Source organism: Eretmochelys imbricata, chromosome 3 (genome assembly GCF_965152235.1).
Source record: "Eretmochelys imbricata isolate rEreImb1 chromosome 3, rEreImb1.hap1, whole genome shotgun sequence".
NCBI lineage: Eukaryota > Metazoa > Chordata > Testudines > Cheloniidae > Eretmochelys > Eretmochelys imbricata.
In genome coordinates, this window is record NC_135574.1 from 31,705,609 (window position 1) to 31,719,866 (window position 14,258).

The following is a 14,258-nucleotide window of genomic DNA, read 5'->3' on the forward strand; positions in this document are numbered from 1 at the left end:
TCCGAGCCATGGCTTTCAGTGTATCTAGATGCCACCTAGGGCTCTGTGCCTGGAAGGTGGACACTCACTCTAGGCAGTTCTGTGCGTGGCCAAGTTGACAGACTCCCTCATTTTTGGAGAAAGGCTGGAGAAGGTGGTGGCTGACAGTGTGGCAAAATCTCACCCTGCCCCACTAAGTGCCCTAAGGAGAGAGTACATTAATTGGCTTTCAGACACATGCACTCCTTTTGCTCTTTGTAACAGTGAAGGGACAACCACACCAGTACCACCAAGGAGACAACAGATTCTCCAAGGGAAAAAAAGGAGAATCGAGATCCAGGGGGAAGCCCAGAGGGACCTTGGCCCCTCACCCATCCAACTTACTTTATGACCGAGATTGTGTAGGCCTCCGTCCAGAACTGAAGCTAGGGGACAGAATTTCACATTTCCTAGAGGAATGGCTCATCAACCACAGAAAAATGAGTGAGGAAGATAGTGAGCCAGGGATATTCCCTCAAACTGTGGGCTCCAGTCCAATGGTTCTTCATCCAATCACCTAATTCCAACAATGCAGTAAAACACAATCTGATCCAGAATGAAATGTCTCATCTTCTGGATATAGCCGTGTTAAAGGGGGTTTCCCAAAATAAATGTTCTTCTGGTTCTACTTGGGACATAGAGGCCCACCGGTGCCAACATACACCGTTCTTTATAAGCAACTCCCATCTCAGACCTAACAAACTCACTACACCTAATATATCATTTCCATGGTATTTATCTATGAAAAGTAGCATGTCAGATCTCTCCTAAAAGCCTGTAACTTATCAATTCTCATAATCACTGCAAAATTTGTGCAAGTGTAATATTTAAGGAATAATGTAACTATACTGAAAATTATACCTTATCGTCTTGGAATAAAAGTTAGTCACCAGGAATCATATATCCCAGTGCTGGCCCATTCAAGTTTGAGGCAGTTTTCACCTCTCCCTGATCAGCTAGTGATGAACTACAAGGTTTAATTGTCTACCCTTACTGCATCTCAGAATACTCAATGGAAAACTATCAAAGACAACTTCAAACAATCAAAACCACTTGGAAGTAAAAAGGAACTTTATAAACAGCCAAGGGATCTCCCTGTCTGTGAATAAAGACTGTATATTCAGCTAATCAGGTCTCCTCCAGGTGCATGGCTTACTCATCAAGGCCAAGAAAAGTTCCCTAGTTCCGTCCACCAGAATAAACGACCTAGCGGCAGAAATAGCTACCTCGATAGCAAGAATCTACCCATCATTAGAAAGGTTTCAGGAAATCCAGGAATTATCATCTTCCTCCAGAGCCACAGGAGACCCACCATAGAATTATACTGCCAACTGCTAGGACTCTAGGTCTCGTGCATAGGGATCACTTCCTGGGCACAGTCACAGTTCAGACATCTTTTCAAGCCTTTATACTAAGGGTCTGGAACAAATGAAAGATCAAGTACAGGTACCGACACAGGTGTACAACGCCTTACACAGGTGGTGAGTCCAAGACGATATGTCCATCTGCTGTCCAGATCCTTCAGTCCTCACAACAGATGCCAGCCTGGAGGGCTTGGGAGCTCACCTAGAGACCCAACATCCAAGGGCCTTGGAAACCAGGAGGGAAAGGCTCATAGGTTAAACCTCCTAGAACTGAGAGTGGTCAAGCTAGCTCTGCAAAGGTTCCAGCTCACCCTAAGGGGGACCCAGGTCCTGGTTCAGTCAGATAGCCTGACAACAGACACATATCTAAAGGGGGAATCAGAATCCTTTCTAAGGTAAATTCCTCCTTCCACACTTTAAGAGCTCATACTTCCTTTGTTTTGTCCAAAACCACAACAGCCAACTGAAAAGGCCTGGCACTCCTTATATGTTAGAAGACCATAGAAAAAAATCTCTCAAGCATATAGACTTTACAAGAAGATCAGGCTCCCTTTTCATGTCCTTCCACTCAAAGTGCTAGGGACTCAGAGCTTCCAAATCCTCCATCATTAGGTTGATTAGACTCTGTATTCTGGAAGCCTACAAATCATCAGAGGTTCCCACCCTGGAACAGATCAAGGAGCAGGCTACAAAACCCTTAGTGGCCTCTTAGGCAGAAGAAATTGTTACTTACAGTAACTGTAGTTCTTTGAGATGTTGTGCAGACTTGTATTCCACTTCACTGTGCGTGCACCCAGGGTACTGGAGTCAGAGAATTTTACTTAGCAGTACCTGCAGGGGTGGCGTTCATGCCTTGTGGCCATAGCCCGTTCCCTGGCTACCTGAAGTGGTGCCTGTCCTGACGCCACCCCCACCCCTGAGTTCCTTTGTACTGAATGTCCAGAGACTAAACTCCAGTGCAGAAGGGACAGAGGGTGGTTTTGTGGAATACATGTCAGCATCACCTCTCAAAGAACTACAGTTACAATAAATAAGAGTTTCCTCTTCGAGTCGATGCAGACATGTATTCCACTTAGGTGACTCACAAGCTGTACCTACAGAAGGTGGGGCTCAGAGTGTATTAGACAAGGATTGCAGGACCACTTTCCCAAAGTTTGTAACTCTTTCCCATCTTTTCTTGCCACCAAGAGATAAATCCAAATTTTTTAAAACTGCTATATTACCTCCTTCAGGCAAGAAGGTGCTTAAGGTTTTCTGCAAACAAATACTTTGCTTCCACAAACTCCCCTACTACATCCACTTAACATGTTTATGCATGCAAAGCATCCTAAAATTTTGCATACTGGTCGGGGACACAACCTCATCTCTATTAATGTTTACATTTGACATTATATAATAACTATTACAATAATGCAAACGGACAATTACTGTTTGACCTTTCAGGTAATGGATGCCTCTGGAAGAGAGCAAAAATAAACTATAGACTTACCTACTAATAAACTCACCCAACACACAGTTCAGGTAATATATGTTTGGGAAATGGGAGTTAGACCAAAAGAAACTATCCTATATACTTGAACACAATACCAATATAGTTAACATTTGAAATGTATAATTTAATATAATAAATATAATGCCATGCTCACTGTTAATCTCAAACCATGAAAGGAGCCTAAAGGTTCAAATTTGGACCAAAAAAAGTTGAGGTTCGATACAAACCATCTTATAAGACCAAAGGAAATGTTTCCAAAAACTTGTGTTTCCACAATTTGATCTTTGTGGGTTTTTAAAACAAAACAAACAAACAAAATTCCCTTTTCATGTTTGCAGCCCAACATTAGCACCTAAAAGTGAAATTGACTTGTCTACTTCCATTATCAGAGCTTCAGGAAATGCAAAAAGTAAACATGACAAATGAAAGTAAATTAGATGTATTTTTCTTCATTTTTAATGCTCTAAATTAAATGTTATTAGTAACCTAAGTAAGTGAACTTTTAAAGAAATTTACATATGATTGTTAAACTGACAGTGGTCTTTTAAAAATATAAGATATAAGAAAGTGCATTCAAAGCCCCCCAAGTCATTGCATCATTTCCCACACTCTTCCCCCACTGGACAGACAGGAGCAATAATTCAGGAGGGAGTTATAAAAACAATCAGTGTGTCAACTTACCTAACCTTGACGTAATCTGAAAGAAGCCACCTGTAAATAGCTTTTGTAGCATGAGTCATAAATGTTCTTCCTTTAAAACTGGTCTTCTGCAGAAACCATGGTAAAGCCCCACAGTGATCCAAATGGAAACTTAAAATAGACAAATGAATACAGTTAATACATTAATATCACATAATACAAATCACAGAACCATAGAAATGTAGGTTTGGGAGAGACCTTGGGAGGTCATCAAGTCCAGCCCCCTACACTGAGGCAGGACTAAGTAAAGCTAGATCATCCCTGAGAGTCGTTTGTCTAATCTGTTCTAAAAAGCCTCCAATAATGGGGATTCCACAACCTTACTTGGAAGCCTATTCCAGAATTTAACTACCCATACAGTTAGAATTTTTTCCCTACTATCTAACCTAACTCTCCCTTGATGCAGATTAAACTGGTTACTTTTTGTCCTACCTTCATAGGCATGGAGAACAATTGATCACATTTCTTTCTATAACAGCACTTAATATATTCGAAGACTATTATCAGATTCCCCCCTCCCGCAGTCTTCTTTTCTCAAGACTACAGATGTCTGTTTTTTCCTCATATCTCAGGTTTGCTAAATTTTTTATCATTTTTGTTGCTCTCCTCTGGACTCTTTCCAGTTTGTCTACATCTTTCCTAAAGTATGATGTCAGGAATTGGACATAGTGCTCCAGCTGAGGCCTCACCAGTGCCTAGTACAGCAGGACAATTACCTTCCATCTCTAACATGCAACACTCCTATTAAATATACCCCATGAATAATATTAGTCTTTTTCACACTTGAATCACTCCTGTTAAACTTCTGATCCCCTGTAATCCCCAAGACCCTTTTCAGCAGTACTACTGCCTAGCCAGTTATTCCCAATTTGGGATTTTGCATTTGATTTTTCTTTCCTAAGTGTAGTACTTTGCACTTGTCTTTATTGAATTTCCATCTTGTTGCTTTCAGACCAATCCTCCATTTTGTCATGGTCGTTTTCAATTCTAATCCTGCCCTCCAGAGTGCTTGCGACCCCTCCCAGCTTGGTGTCATCTGCAAATTTTATAAGCATACTCTCCAATTCATTATCCAAGTCATGAGATATTGACTAGTACTGGACCCAGGACTGACCCCTGCAGGACCCCATTAGATGCAACATCTCAGTTTGACAGTGAACCATTGATACCTACTCTGAGTAGGATTTCAATAGTCTTTTTTAAATGCCAAACCATTCACTAATTTACCACATTAATGCTATGTTACAAAAAATCAGGAAATTAGGTTTTAATCATCAATGTTAACTGGGCTGAATTATGCATTCTGTATATTCCAAGATATTAAGATTGATATATTAAAATGGAATAGAGAAAAGTTAACTTTTGCATTTTAACGTCTGCATTTATTGATGAAATTTTATTATAGAACCTTACAATTACGGGTTTTTTGCATCTAAAGAAAAAGGACTGATAATGGCAGGTAAGAGAATGAATATCTCACTCACTCACTCACTCTCACAACGGATGACAGAATAAAGCTAATAGCAGTAGCCCCAAAGTTGGCACAGGGGCCACCACAGATTAGACGTGAACCACTAAAATATGTTTTTAGTAGCATACTAGATAACAAATTGGTCACTCCTACTAATGATACTAATTTTAAAACAGTGGTTTTGAGATAAAGGTACAACAAGTGAATCTTAATTACATAAAGTATCTGAGTGAATGCCTCTGTAACCCCTGTATCAGCATTTCTCAGACTCTGGTCTGTGGGGCACTGGTGGTCCATGGAGAACTAACTGGTCATACAGGGCTGGCTCTCCTTGTTTCCAGCTGCTAAGTCATATTATCAGCCCAATCCAAGACCCATTTAAGTCAACCGGTGCCTTCTCAACTCCTGATCCAACGCCCATTAAAGACAGCTACAAATACAGTAAATACTTTCCTAATATTTCTTTTCCACATAAACAATTGCTGAAGTTGACATTATGCATCTGATGAAGTGGGCTGTAGCCCACGAAAGCTTATGTTCTAATAAATTTGTTAGTCTCTAAGGTGCCACAAGTACTCCTGTTCTTTTTACAGTGATTTATGTGATCACAAAAGGAAGGGAGGTGTGGCCACGAGGTCACAATGGGCATGGAGGAGGGCTATGACATTAAGAAATAGTTTTGTAGCCTATAGGTATTTGCTAGGTTAGCCACAGGTATAAATTAAGGCAATAAACCAATAAGCCTGCAGGCCTCAAGGCCTGTAAGACAAAAATTTAGCTAAACCAATTAAGGCATAAGGCCCAAAAGGCCTTAGCATAAGTAGCTAACCAACAGTAACCCTAGATCATAAAATATCATAAGATGGAATGCTGTAATGACTAAACTGCTGATAGGTAATCACAAGATGCTAGTTTATACCAGCTTGGAATATTTTTAGTTGGGGACATCAGCAGATGTCTGATCACAAGAATGCCATGGTAACTAATTGACATATGCTAACAAGCTTGATGTAAAAAGATTAATAACCTATGAGAGAAGGGCACCCCAATATCAGTAGGGAGAGGAACTACAAATAAGGAAAAGGGACTGAAACCCCTATTGAACACGCATTAAGCATAGGGGTCTCAATAGAACATATTATAAAAGCTGTATCCTGGCTTCTGTACCTGGGGAGATGTCAGGATGGCAACCACTGACGATGGTGAGGGGAAAGATGAGAAAGATAACTAACACTTCAGGTTGTTTGCAAGAGATGGTGTAAGCCTATGGATGCTCAGCTCATTCTGTATTATCTCTAACTGCTTTGTTGGGTTGGAGTGTTTGTGAAGTTGCTAACTGTATTAATAAAACTATTATAAATATAGTGTGATTTCCTAAGTGAGAGTATTGCAACTGTGCATGTCAAGGCTCCCAACTGAACACTAATTCTGATAATACTGAGCCTGATTTTGGGACAAGAACCAGCCAAATTTCAGACTGCTAGTCAGGGAAACTAAATCAGTAATATAATCAATATGCAATCAACAGATTATGCAACAGTTCACACTACAAAAATATTGCGAACTACTGTCTTTTCATCACACCAATAGTATCTGGATGACATCTGCCCCCATCCTTTCTTAAAAGTTGGAAGTCAACACTGCTTAGAGCAAGAACTCAAAGCAAGCATTAATTCTTGTTCTAAATGCAACTTACTGACTGATTAAGAGGAGATCAATCTCAGCAGGATCTATCAAGTCAATGTAAGGAAGGGCATCCATTCCTTCTAGGCCAGGGTGAATTCCACAATCAAGCTGAAAAGTGATGAAAAACCATGAAAACTCCTACTAAAAACCTATAAAAAACCACACAAAAATTTATGGCACAGTTACAAGTCAGTGGGAAAAATTCATTTTGCTTATTCACAGTTTTTGACACATTGTGATATATTAGACTCCAAGCTAGCCTCTACGGTATCTGTGTAGGTGACTTATCTTCAGTGGAAAACTGAACGCCTTTTGAAAGCATATTTTTCAGACATAAGCCTTTGCATGTGCAATTTTGTACCTACACGAGCCTCCAGCCATACTTTTCCAATAGTAACAGTTGAGAGAATGGGTAAACAGCCTTTCACGTGTGGATTCTGTCACCTGAGCACACAGGCATTAATGCTGGAAAAGCAAACAGAGCATCTGTGCATACACACACAACTGTGTGAACAAAGTAAAGGTTAGGCTTGGACACCACTGAAAAGTAGATTGTGAGCATATCACCTACACTTACACATAAATAGATACCGGAATTTTCTCTCAGGATTTATATACATCTTTTGTTACTAAATTAAAATCTCATATAACATCACATCCTCTAGGTAACATTGCTCTTGAGAACCAGAGACTTTGCCTGTTTAGGGAAAGACAGTCATTGATACCAGACTTTTGTGAGGAACTTGGATTTAACACACAATAGCTTTTTACAACAGATCCTGGTAATTCAGGTGTATACAAATAATTACCATTATTTTTCTTCCTTTAAACTCCAGAATAATGCATGATCTTCCTACTTCTTGCCCAGCACCTCTGTGAAAGGAAATCCATGACAAAGTTAGCAGAAACAAAAAACCACCCACCCTATCTACATACAGTTAACTACAACCCTGTTTTAAGTGCATTTAGATGCCTATTTGCAGAACTCACCATTCTATTGTTTAACAATCCAAATGTAGAATGATAGGCCAATCACTATTTAAACTGAACAGTGACATTTCATTCAATGAAACTGAAATCCTGTCCATGACTAAAGCACAGAAGACATAAATTTGGGAAAGGACTAGTATCTTTTCTCTAGGATGGCAAGTGAATGCTTGTTGTAGACATGGGCTAAAGCAATCTACATGCTTAAAGCAAACTGACCCCTGAAATATTTTGATAACTTGACAGTGCTTTCTATTTATAATATAACAACTGTTTCCTAGACTGAATGAACTTAAGGTATCAGATACTATTAGTCCAGCACGGAATTATTTCAGAGTTAACAGGAAATGCCCGCAAGTTATTATACTGATTTTTTTTATTAGACACAAAATTTTCAGTGAAAGGAGAAAAAACACAAAAAGCAAAACCAATTGTCAAACCACCCTAAGGTACATTGTTTTCAAATAATTAAGCTTTTTTTGCTTTTCCTTTTACTATCTCTTTTCCGCACTGCCATTCAGTTTCTTCCCTACAGATAAGTAAGGTGCTTGTCCTCAGTAACTGCAATAGGTTTTTATGTCAGGGAAGGAAAGACAGGACTCCCCTAACATAAAAAAGCCAATGAATACTCATATGCATGGCCATTATTATAGAAACATGAGTCTCAGTGATCTGTATAAAAGAAAGGGGGTAAAAATCAGAGAAAGGAGGAAAATGAATCCAGGGATTTAAACCATGTTTTAAAGCCACTCTCCCTTTCAGTGGAGTATCAGCCCTCATCTCCTTGCTTTTGGTGTGCTGTTCTTCCCCACGCTCCCCCTTCAGATTCACATGAACAGGGAGATTTTCTGTTTCTGTCAGAAAAGTAAAGAACAGAGGTCGTATATTTGTTGATGACAAGCAACCTGAAAATTCTGAATAGGAAACCAACCCAAAGACAGGAATTACAACAGCCCAAGCAGATTCACGTTTTGCATATTCACAGCAAGGAAAATAAGAAAGAACTTGTGCAATTATGCAAATACCAGTACTCTGATTGGCTAATGGTGGTCAGTCAAAGATTTTCATACTGTATGGGGAAGAAATAACCATTCAGTCATTCTACAAATCTCACACCCAAAACAAAATCTTGGCCTTAATATAGAGGTATCTGGCTAAAAATTAGTGATCTGTGATATCCAGGCCACACTAGATGATCTCCTCTGGCCTTAAACTCTATGAAACAACATAGTGCAGTGAACTGCATAATGTGGTGGGAATTAAACATTAAGTATCCACAGCTATACAGCCTCCCTGCATTCTGATGGGCTGAGACATTTCTATTTCAGTATAATTTGTACTAATATATCAGCCCTTGACACAGGCTTACTCTAGTAAAAAGCAATTTAAAATTTTGAAACGCTTGATATTGTGGCGAGAGGTGCCTTTGAAAATTCCAAGATAAAGGGCTCTGTGTGTTAGTAATACTTCCTCTTTTCCTGCACAGCTACGATTTTACTTCCCTAACGATGTGCAATGCTTTCATCTGTGACAAAAAAGGACTGGGCTGAGAACATCTGTTTTGAAAGCTAACTCATTTCCAAAAGATTTTGTTCACCACACTAGTAAACACACATGCTTTAATAATTCATATGCTTTGTTCTGATAAATGAGTAAATATAGTTTGGGTCATTTAGCAGTGACCTAACTTATCTACTCTCAAGTTCAGCTTTGCAATTTGGTGGCATAGGTCAAGCCTCCAGAGCATAAAAATTGATAGATGCCAAGTAAGAAGAAAGAAACTGATAAAGAAAGATATTAGCATCAAGCTTCTCAGAGGGTGATGCAACAGAGACCACAGCTCCTTATGCTCCACTAAATTCAGTACAATCAGGTGACAACAGTACCATGTAGGGGTGAGGAACCTATCCCTCTGCTCCTTCTCTACTGTTACCTCAGCCCCAACTCCCTTACTACGAAAGGCCATTTAAATTACGGTATTTTGAAGCTTTCAGCATGCAATGCTAGGAGACAGAATAAAAGTTTTGAATTATTTATCTAACATTTTTTCTGTTTCTTCATTTATTACTAAAGAAACTAAAGTGTCAATATTAATGTAGTCATTACAAAGGGGGAGCCTAAACAAAGTATACACTGGTTTCCTGATGTATCTAAAGTCATCCAGTTACACCACTGTAGAAATCACTTATCCAAAGGCAAGATTAAAGGGATCAGATGTTTATATGGATAACAGAAATACCCAACTGGGAAGGGTTTGCAGTGCCTCATGGAGGCAGGTGCAGCATCACATGATAAGGGGTTTCGCAATCCAATCGTTCCATGGGTATCCTACTAGATTGCTAGCTGCTTTTCAACTGCTCTGGTAACCTGCAACCCAGCCATCTCTGTCAGAAAGTACGGATCCTTCATTATGAAGACAAGGCTATAAGAGGAGCCCAATGGGGGTGCTATTTGGCTGAGGGATGTTTTGAAGCAGCATATTAACACTAAGCTACAGTAATGTGTGTTGCTGCAGTGTGTTGAGCCTCACATTGTTTGTTTGCACCATGCTATGAATCTTTTAATGATTGCTGTGTGTGCCTGAAAAGTAACACATTTTAAACACTTATTAAAGTCACACTTGGTAATATGACCAAAATGACATTGCTGAACACTAACACAAGCCCACAGAAGGTCGGAGGTGGGGGAAGAGTATGAGAGAGCAACAGACAGTCAGACAGAGTGTGTGTTAGGGGAGTGTGTCAGAGAGTGCATGGGGAGGAGTGTGTATATGTGAGAGAGACAGACTGTGCTGGGGAGAGTGAGTGTCTGCACGCCGACTCTAAGGCTATGTCAACACTACGCACCTTTTAGTGACACAGCTGTGCTGCTAAAAGGCATGCAGTGTAGCTGCTGTTTGTTGGCAAGAGAGAGCTCTCCCACCGACAAAAAACTTCCACCCCCAACGAGCGGCAGTAGCTTTGTCGGTAGTAGAGCTCTCCTGTGACAAAACACTGTTCACATCAGCGCTTTTCGTTGGCAAAACTTTTGTCGTTCAGGGGTGTGGTTTTTTTACACCTCTGAATGACAAAAGTTTTGTCATTCAGGTTCCAGTGTAGACAAAGCCCAAGTTCAGACAGCAGCCAGAAGCAACCAGTCCTGAGGCAGAAGCTGGTGCACAGACAGCTGGCATCCCCCTGTCTCCCCACCCCAGAGGAGAACAGTACACTGGTGGGGGGAGAGGGACACCCCAACATCAGCCCGCTTCTCCCTCCCCGACTCTGCACAGCACAGCAGTCTTTCCCCCGTTGCCCCCTGCCTGCTGCTCTGGTTCTAGTCCTGGGGAGAGCAGGATTCTGCATTAATGTTTTGATTCTGTGACTCCCTCAGAGTTCTCCCACAGAGGAAGGAGATCCACCCCCACCCCTATAGTCCAGGCAGGAATGTGTTTGCTGTGGGAAGCCAGCAATGCTCAGCTGGGCAGTAGCTATGTGAGCTCTCCAGGCTGAGGAATTTCAAAACTTCCTAGGGCTTTGAAAGGGATGGGGCACATACGTGTGCAGCTGGATGCAGGGAAGCGAAGTTCAAAACAGTGCGCAGAGCGGTCACGGTGAGCATTGTGGGATATCTCCTGGAGGCCACTTAGGGCGACATAACAAATGCAGTGTCTACACTAATGCTCTGTTGCTCTAACTTTGCAGCAAAAAGCACTACACCTTTCATCGAGGTGGTTTTATTTTGTTGACAAAGCAGGAGAGTTTTGTCAGCAGGAGGAGCATTATAATGTATACACCTCCACGGTTTTGTCGACAAAAACTGCCTTTTGTCAACAAAACTTTGTAGTGTAAAAAAGGCCTTAGAGTATACACAGTTGGTGTTCAACTGCCCATCTTCAAATGTTCTGGCATTGCTCAAAGCAAAATGTATAAAGCATAAAGAAAGAAAGCTGTGCTTTATAAAAGTTTAAAAAAATACCTCACAAAGGGCTATATCAAATCTAATCCATACTTGAATCTTATTACAAATCCATTGCACAGACCTATTACACTTAAATGGACAAGAATCTCACCAAACTGATATTGCAGCCTTTTCCTTTAGTTATATCATTTCTATTTTTATTCTCATATTTAATTTTATAATATATTGAAAACATTTTATTAGCATAATAAAAATACTATACTGACTAAATTATATGCAGGGGATGTCTTCTAAGTCTAAGCAACCAGTGCAAAACACTTAGGACTCCTTGCCACCAGTTTAAAATCCTGACACTATGCACACAAGTCTTTTATCTGAAACAGAAAGGATCCAATGTGAGGAAGACAATGGCACCTGAAGGTGCAAGAGTCTCCAAGGAAGCACTCAGGATCAGCCTCAAAAGTGAATCCCATACAAGTTCACAGACTCAGACCATAAGGCCAGAAGGGACCATCATGATCAGAAGTCAGTGTGTGGGCTTTTTACAGGAGACCTTAAAAACAGTGGTGCTGTCTCCTCTACATGGACTTTAAAAAGAGTCATGGATTCTTTAAACTTGTGTCTGATACAACAGTCTTACCTCAATCTCTCTTTTCCCCAGCCCCCAACCGCTGGACAGCATGGTATTTGCGTAGCTGCTGCGCTCACACACCAGTGAGAGTTAAGGCTATGTTTTAGTCATGAGTATTTTTAGTCAAAGTCATAGACAGCTCCCTACCCAGCTCTTAGCTCCACGTGCTGCCTCTGCTCCACCCCAAGCCCCAGTTCTGCAGCTCCCATTGGCTGGGAACTGCAGCCAATGGGAGCTGTGGGGGTGGTGCCTGCAGGCAGAGGCAGCACGCAGAGCTAGGAAGGGGTTCCTATCCCCCTTCCAGGGAGCTCCCCCCAGATAAGCACCACCCCACACCCCAATCCCCAGCCCTGAGACCCCCCCACAGACACCCAAACTGCTGCTGCTGGGGGGTGGGGTGACCCAAGACTGCCCCAGCAGCAGCTAGTGTGACAGGCCCAGGGCTGCCTGAGCTGCTCAGGCAGCTCCTGGGCCAGCCGCACCAGGCTCCTGCAGAAGTCACGGAGGCCGTAGAATCTGTGACTTCCGTGACAAACACGGAGCCTTAGCGATGGTTACATTTCAGTGGATCTGTGCAGTGAAACACCTGGGAGTCTAGATTATGAAGGAGACACTGTGACACTGACAAACCAGGTGCCAGCTCATGCCAGAGCCCCAAGCCAATTCACTTGTGTATTAATATAGCTCAGAGTGATTTTGTTAAAGAATGTACTTGGTGTTTAAACTTCATAAAAACGAATGGAATGTTATGTGCGTTGTTTTCACTTAGCTGTATCATGCTATAGTGTAGTAGCAATCATTTACAGTGCGTATACCCCTGTAACTAAATAACCCATCAAACGAGAAAGAAGCCTTGTGGAACACAAATGAAGAATTTTATCAGAAAAGTGTTAATTTCAAAGCAAGTGGTCATTGTGTGTGATGACTGGAGCTTAAAGACTCAAAATGCATTCCTTACTCTCTGTGATCAAAGGAAAAGCCCACGCGGGTAGTGACCTTGTCAGCTTGTTTTCTGTGAGAAGAAGCTTTAAGTATGTACTCAAGAAAAGAACCTATATCTCTGGACTGTTTGGACTCTTCCAGGGAAGTATACCAGACGCAAACCAGAGATCCCCAGAGACAATATGGGAACCCTGAAAAGACTTTTGGTAAACTGGCAGTTTATTACATCACTGCCACCATTTGGAATTACAAACTGTGACTCATCTGTTAATATATTTTACCTATTTTAACCTCTTAATAACTCTCATTTCCTTTTCTTAACTAATAAACCTTTAGTTAGTTCACTATAGAATGGGCTACCAACCTAGTCCTTTGTGTAAGGTCTAGGATACTAAGTGACCTGGAGAAAGTGACTGGTCTCTTGGGACTGGAAGCAACCGACATGTGATGTGATGTTTGGCATAAGTAACCATTTTCTCACTAAGTCCAGTTTGTCTGGGTGGCAAGATAGACTGGAGAGTTTAAGGGGAATGTCTGTGATGCTACTACGGTAAGACCGATAGAGTGATGAAGGAGTTCACATTTGTCACTGGCTTGGAGAAAACTAATTGGAGAACACACCACCAATGGGGGCGAGGGGGGGAGAGGAAGGGGTCTGCCCCCTTTTCTGACAGTCACTCCACACAGAGTGACAGACACATTAACGTGACACTAATGCGGTGCCACAAACTTAAGGCCTGCCACACCATGTTGGTGCAGGTTATGTGTGAAAGGACTTCAGTGCCCCAGCTTCCCACTGGCCCCCAAGCGCCCCAGCTCCCTGCTGCCGCTGCCCCTCCCCCGCCGGCCCCCCAGCCCCCTGCTGCTCCGCCGCCCGCCGTCACTCACAGGGGCCGGATGAGCAGCTGGTCGCTCTCCTCGGCCGGGATCATGGCCTCGGCTTTTCTCTTCGCCGACATCCCGGAAAGGGAGGAGCGAGCGCAGCGATGCCGAACAACCGGCGACTCGGGGGCTCCCTCGCCCCTCCCCCCCACCCGGCCTCGACTTCCGGTCCTCCCGCAAACACCTTCC

The 14,258-nt window shown here is 41.9% G+C and overlaps 1 protein-coding gene across 1 annotated transcript in view; it reads right to left on the reverse strand.

Moving 5' to 3' along the window:
• CPSF3 (cleavage and polyadenylation specific factor 3) overlaps positions 1 to 14,211 on the reverse strand; it is a 55,708-nt gene extending 41,497 nt beyond the window's left edge. Inside the window, exons 1-4 of the mRNA XM_077812546.1 lie at positions 14,076 to 14,211; positions 7,540 to 7,603; positions 6,741 to 6,838; positions 3,556 to 3,684 (exon numbers count right to left, since the gene is read on the reverse strand). Coding sequence (XP_077668672.1) covers positions 3,556 to 3,684; positions 6,741 to 6,838; positions 7,540 to 7,603; positions 14,076 to 14,146 — 362 coding nt within the window. The 5' untranslated portion in view covers positions 14,147 to 14,211. The remainder of the gene's footprint in view (positions 1 to 3,555; positions 3,685 to 6,740; positions 6,839 to 7,539; positions 7,604 to 14,075) is intronic.
• Positions 14,212 to 14,258: the final 47 nt, after the last annotated feature.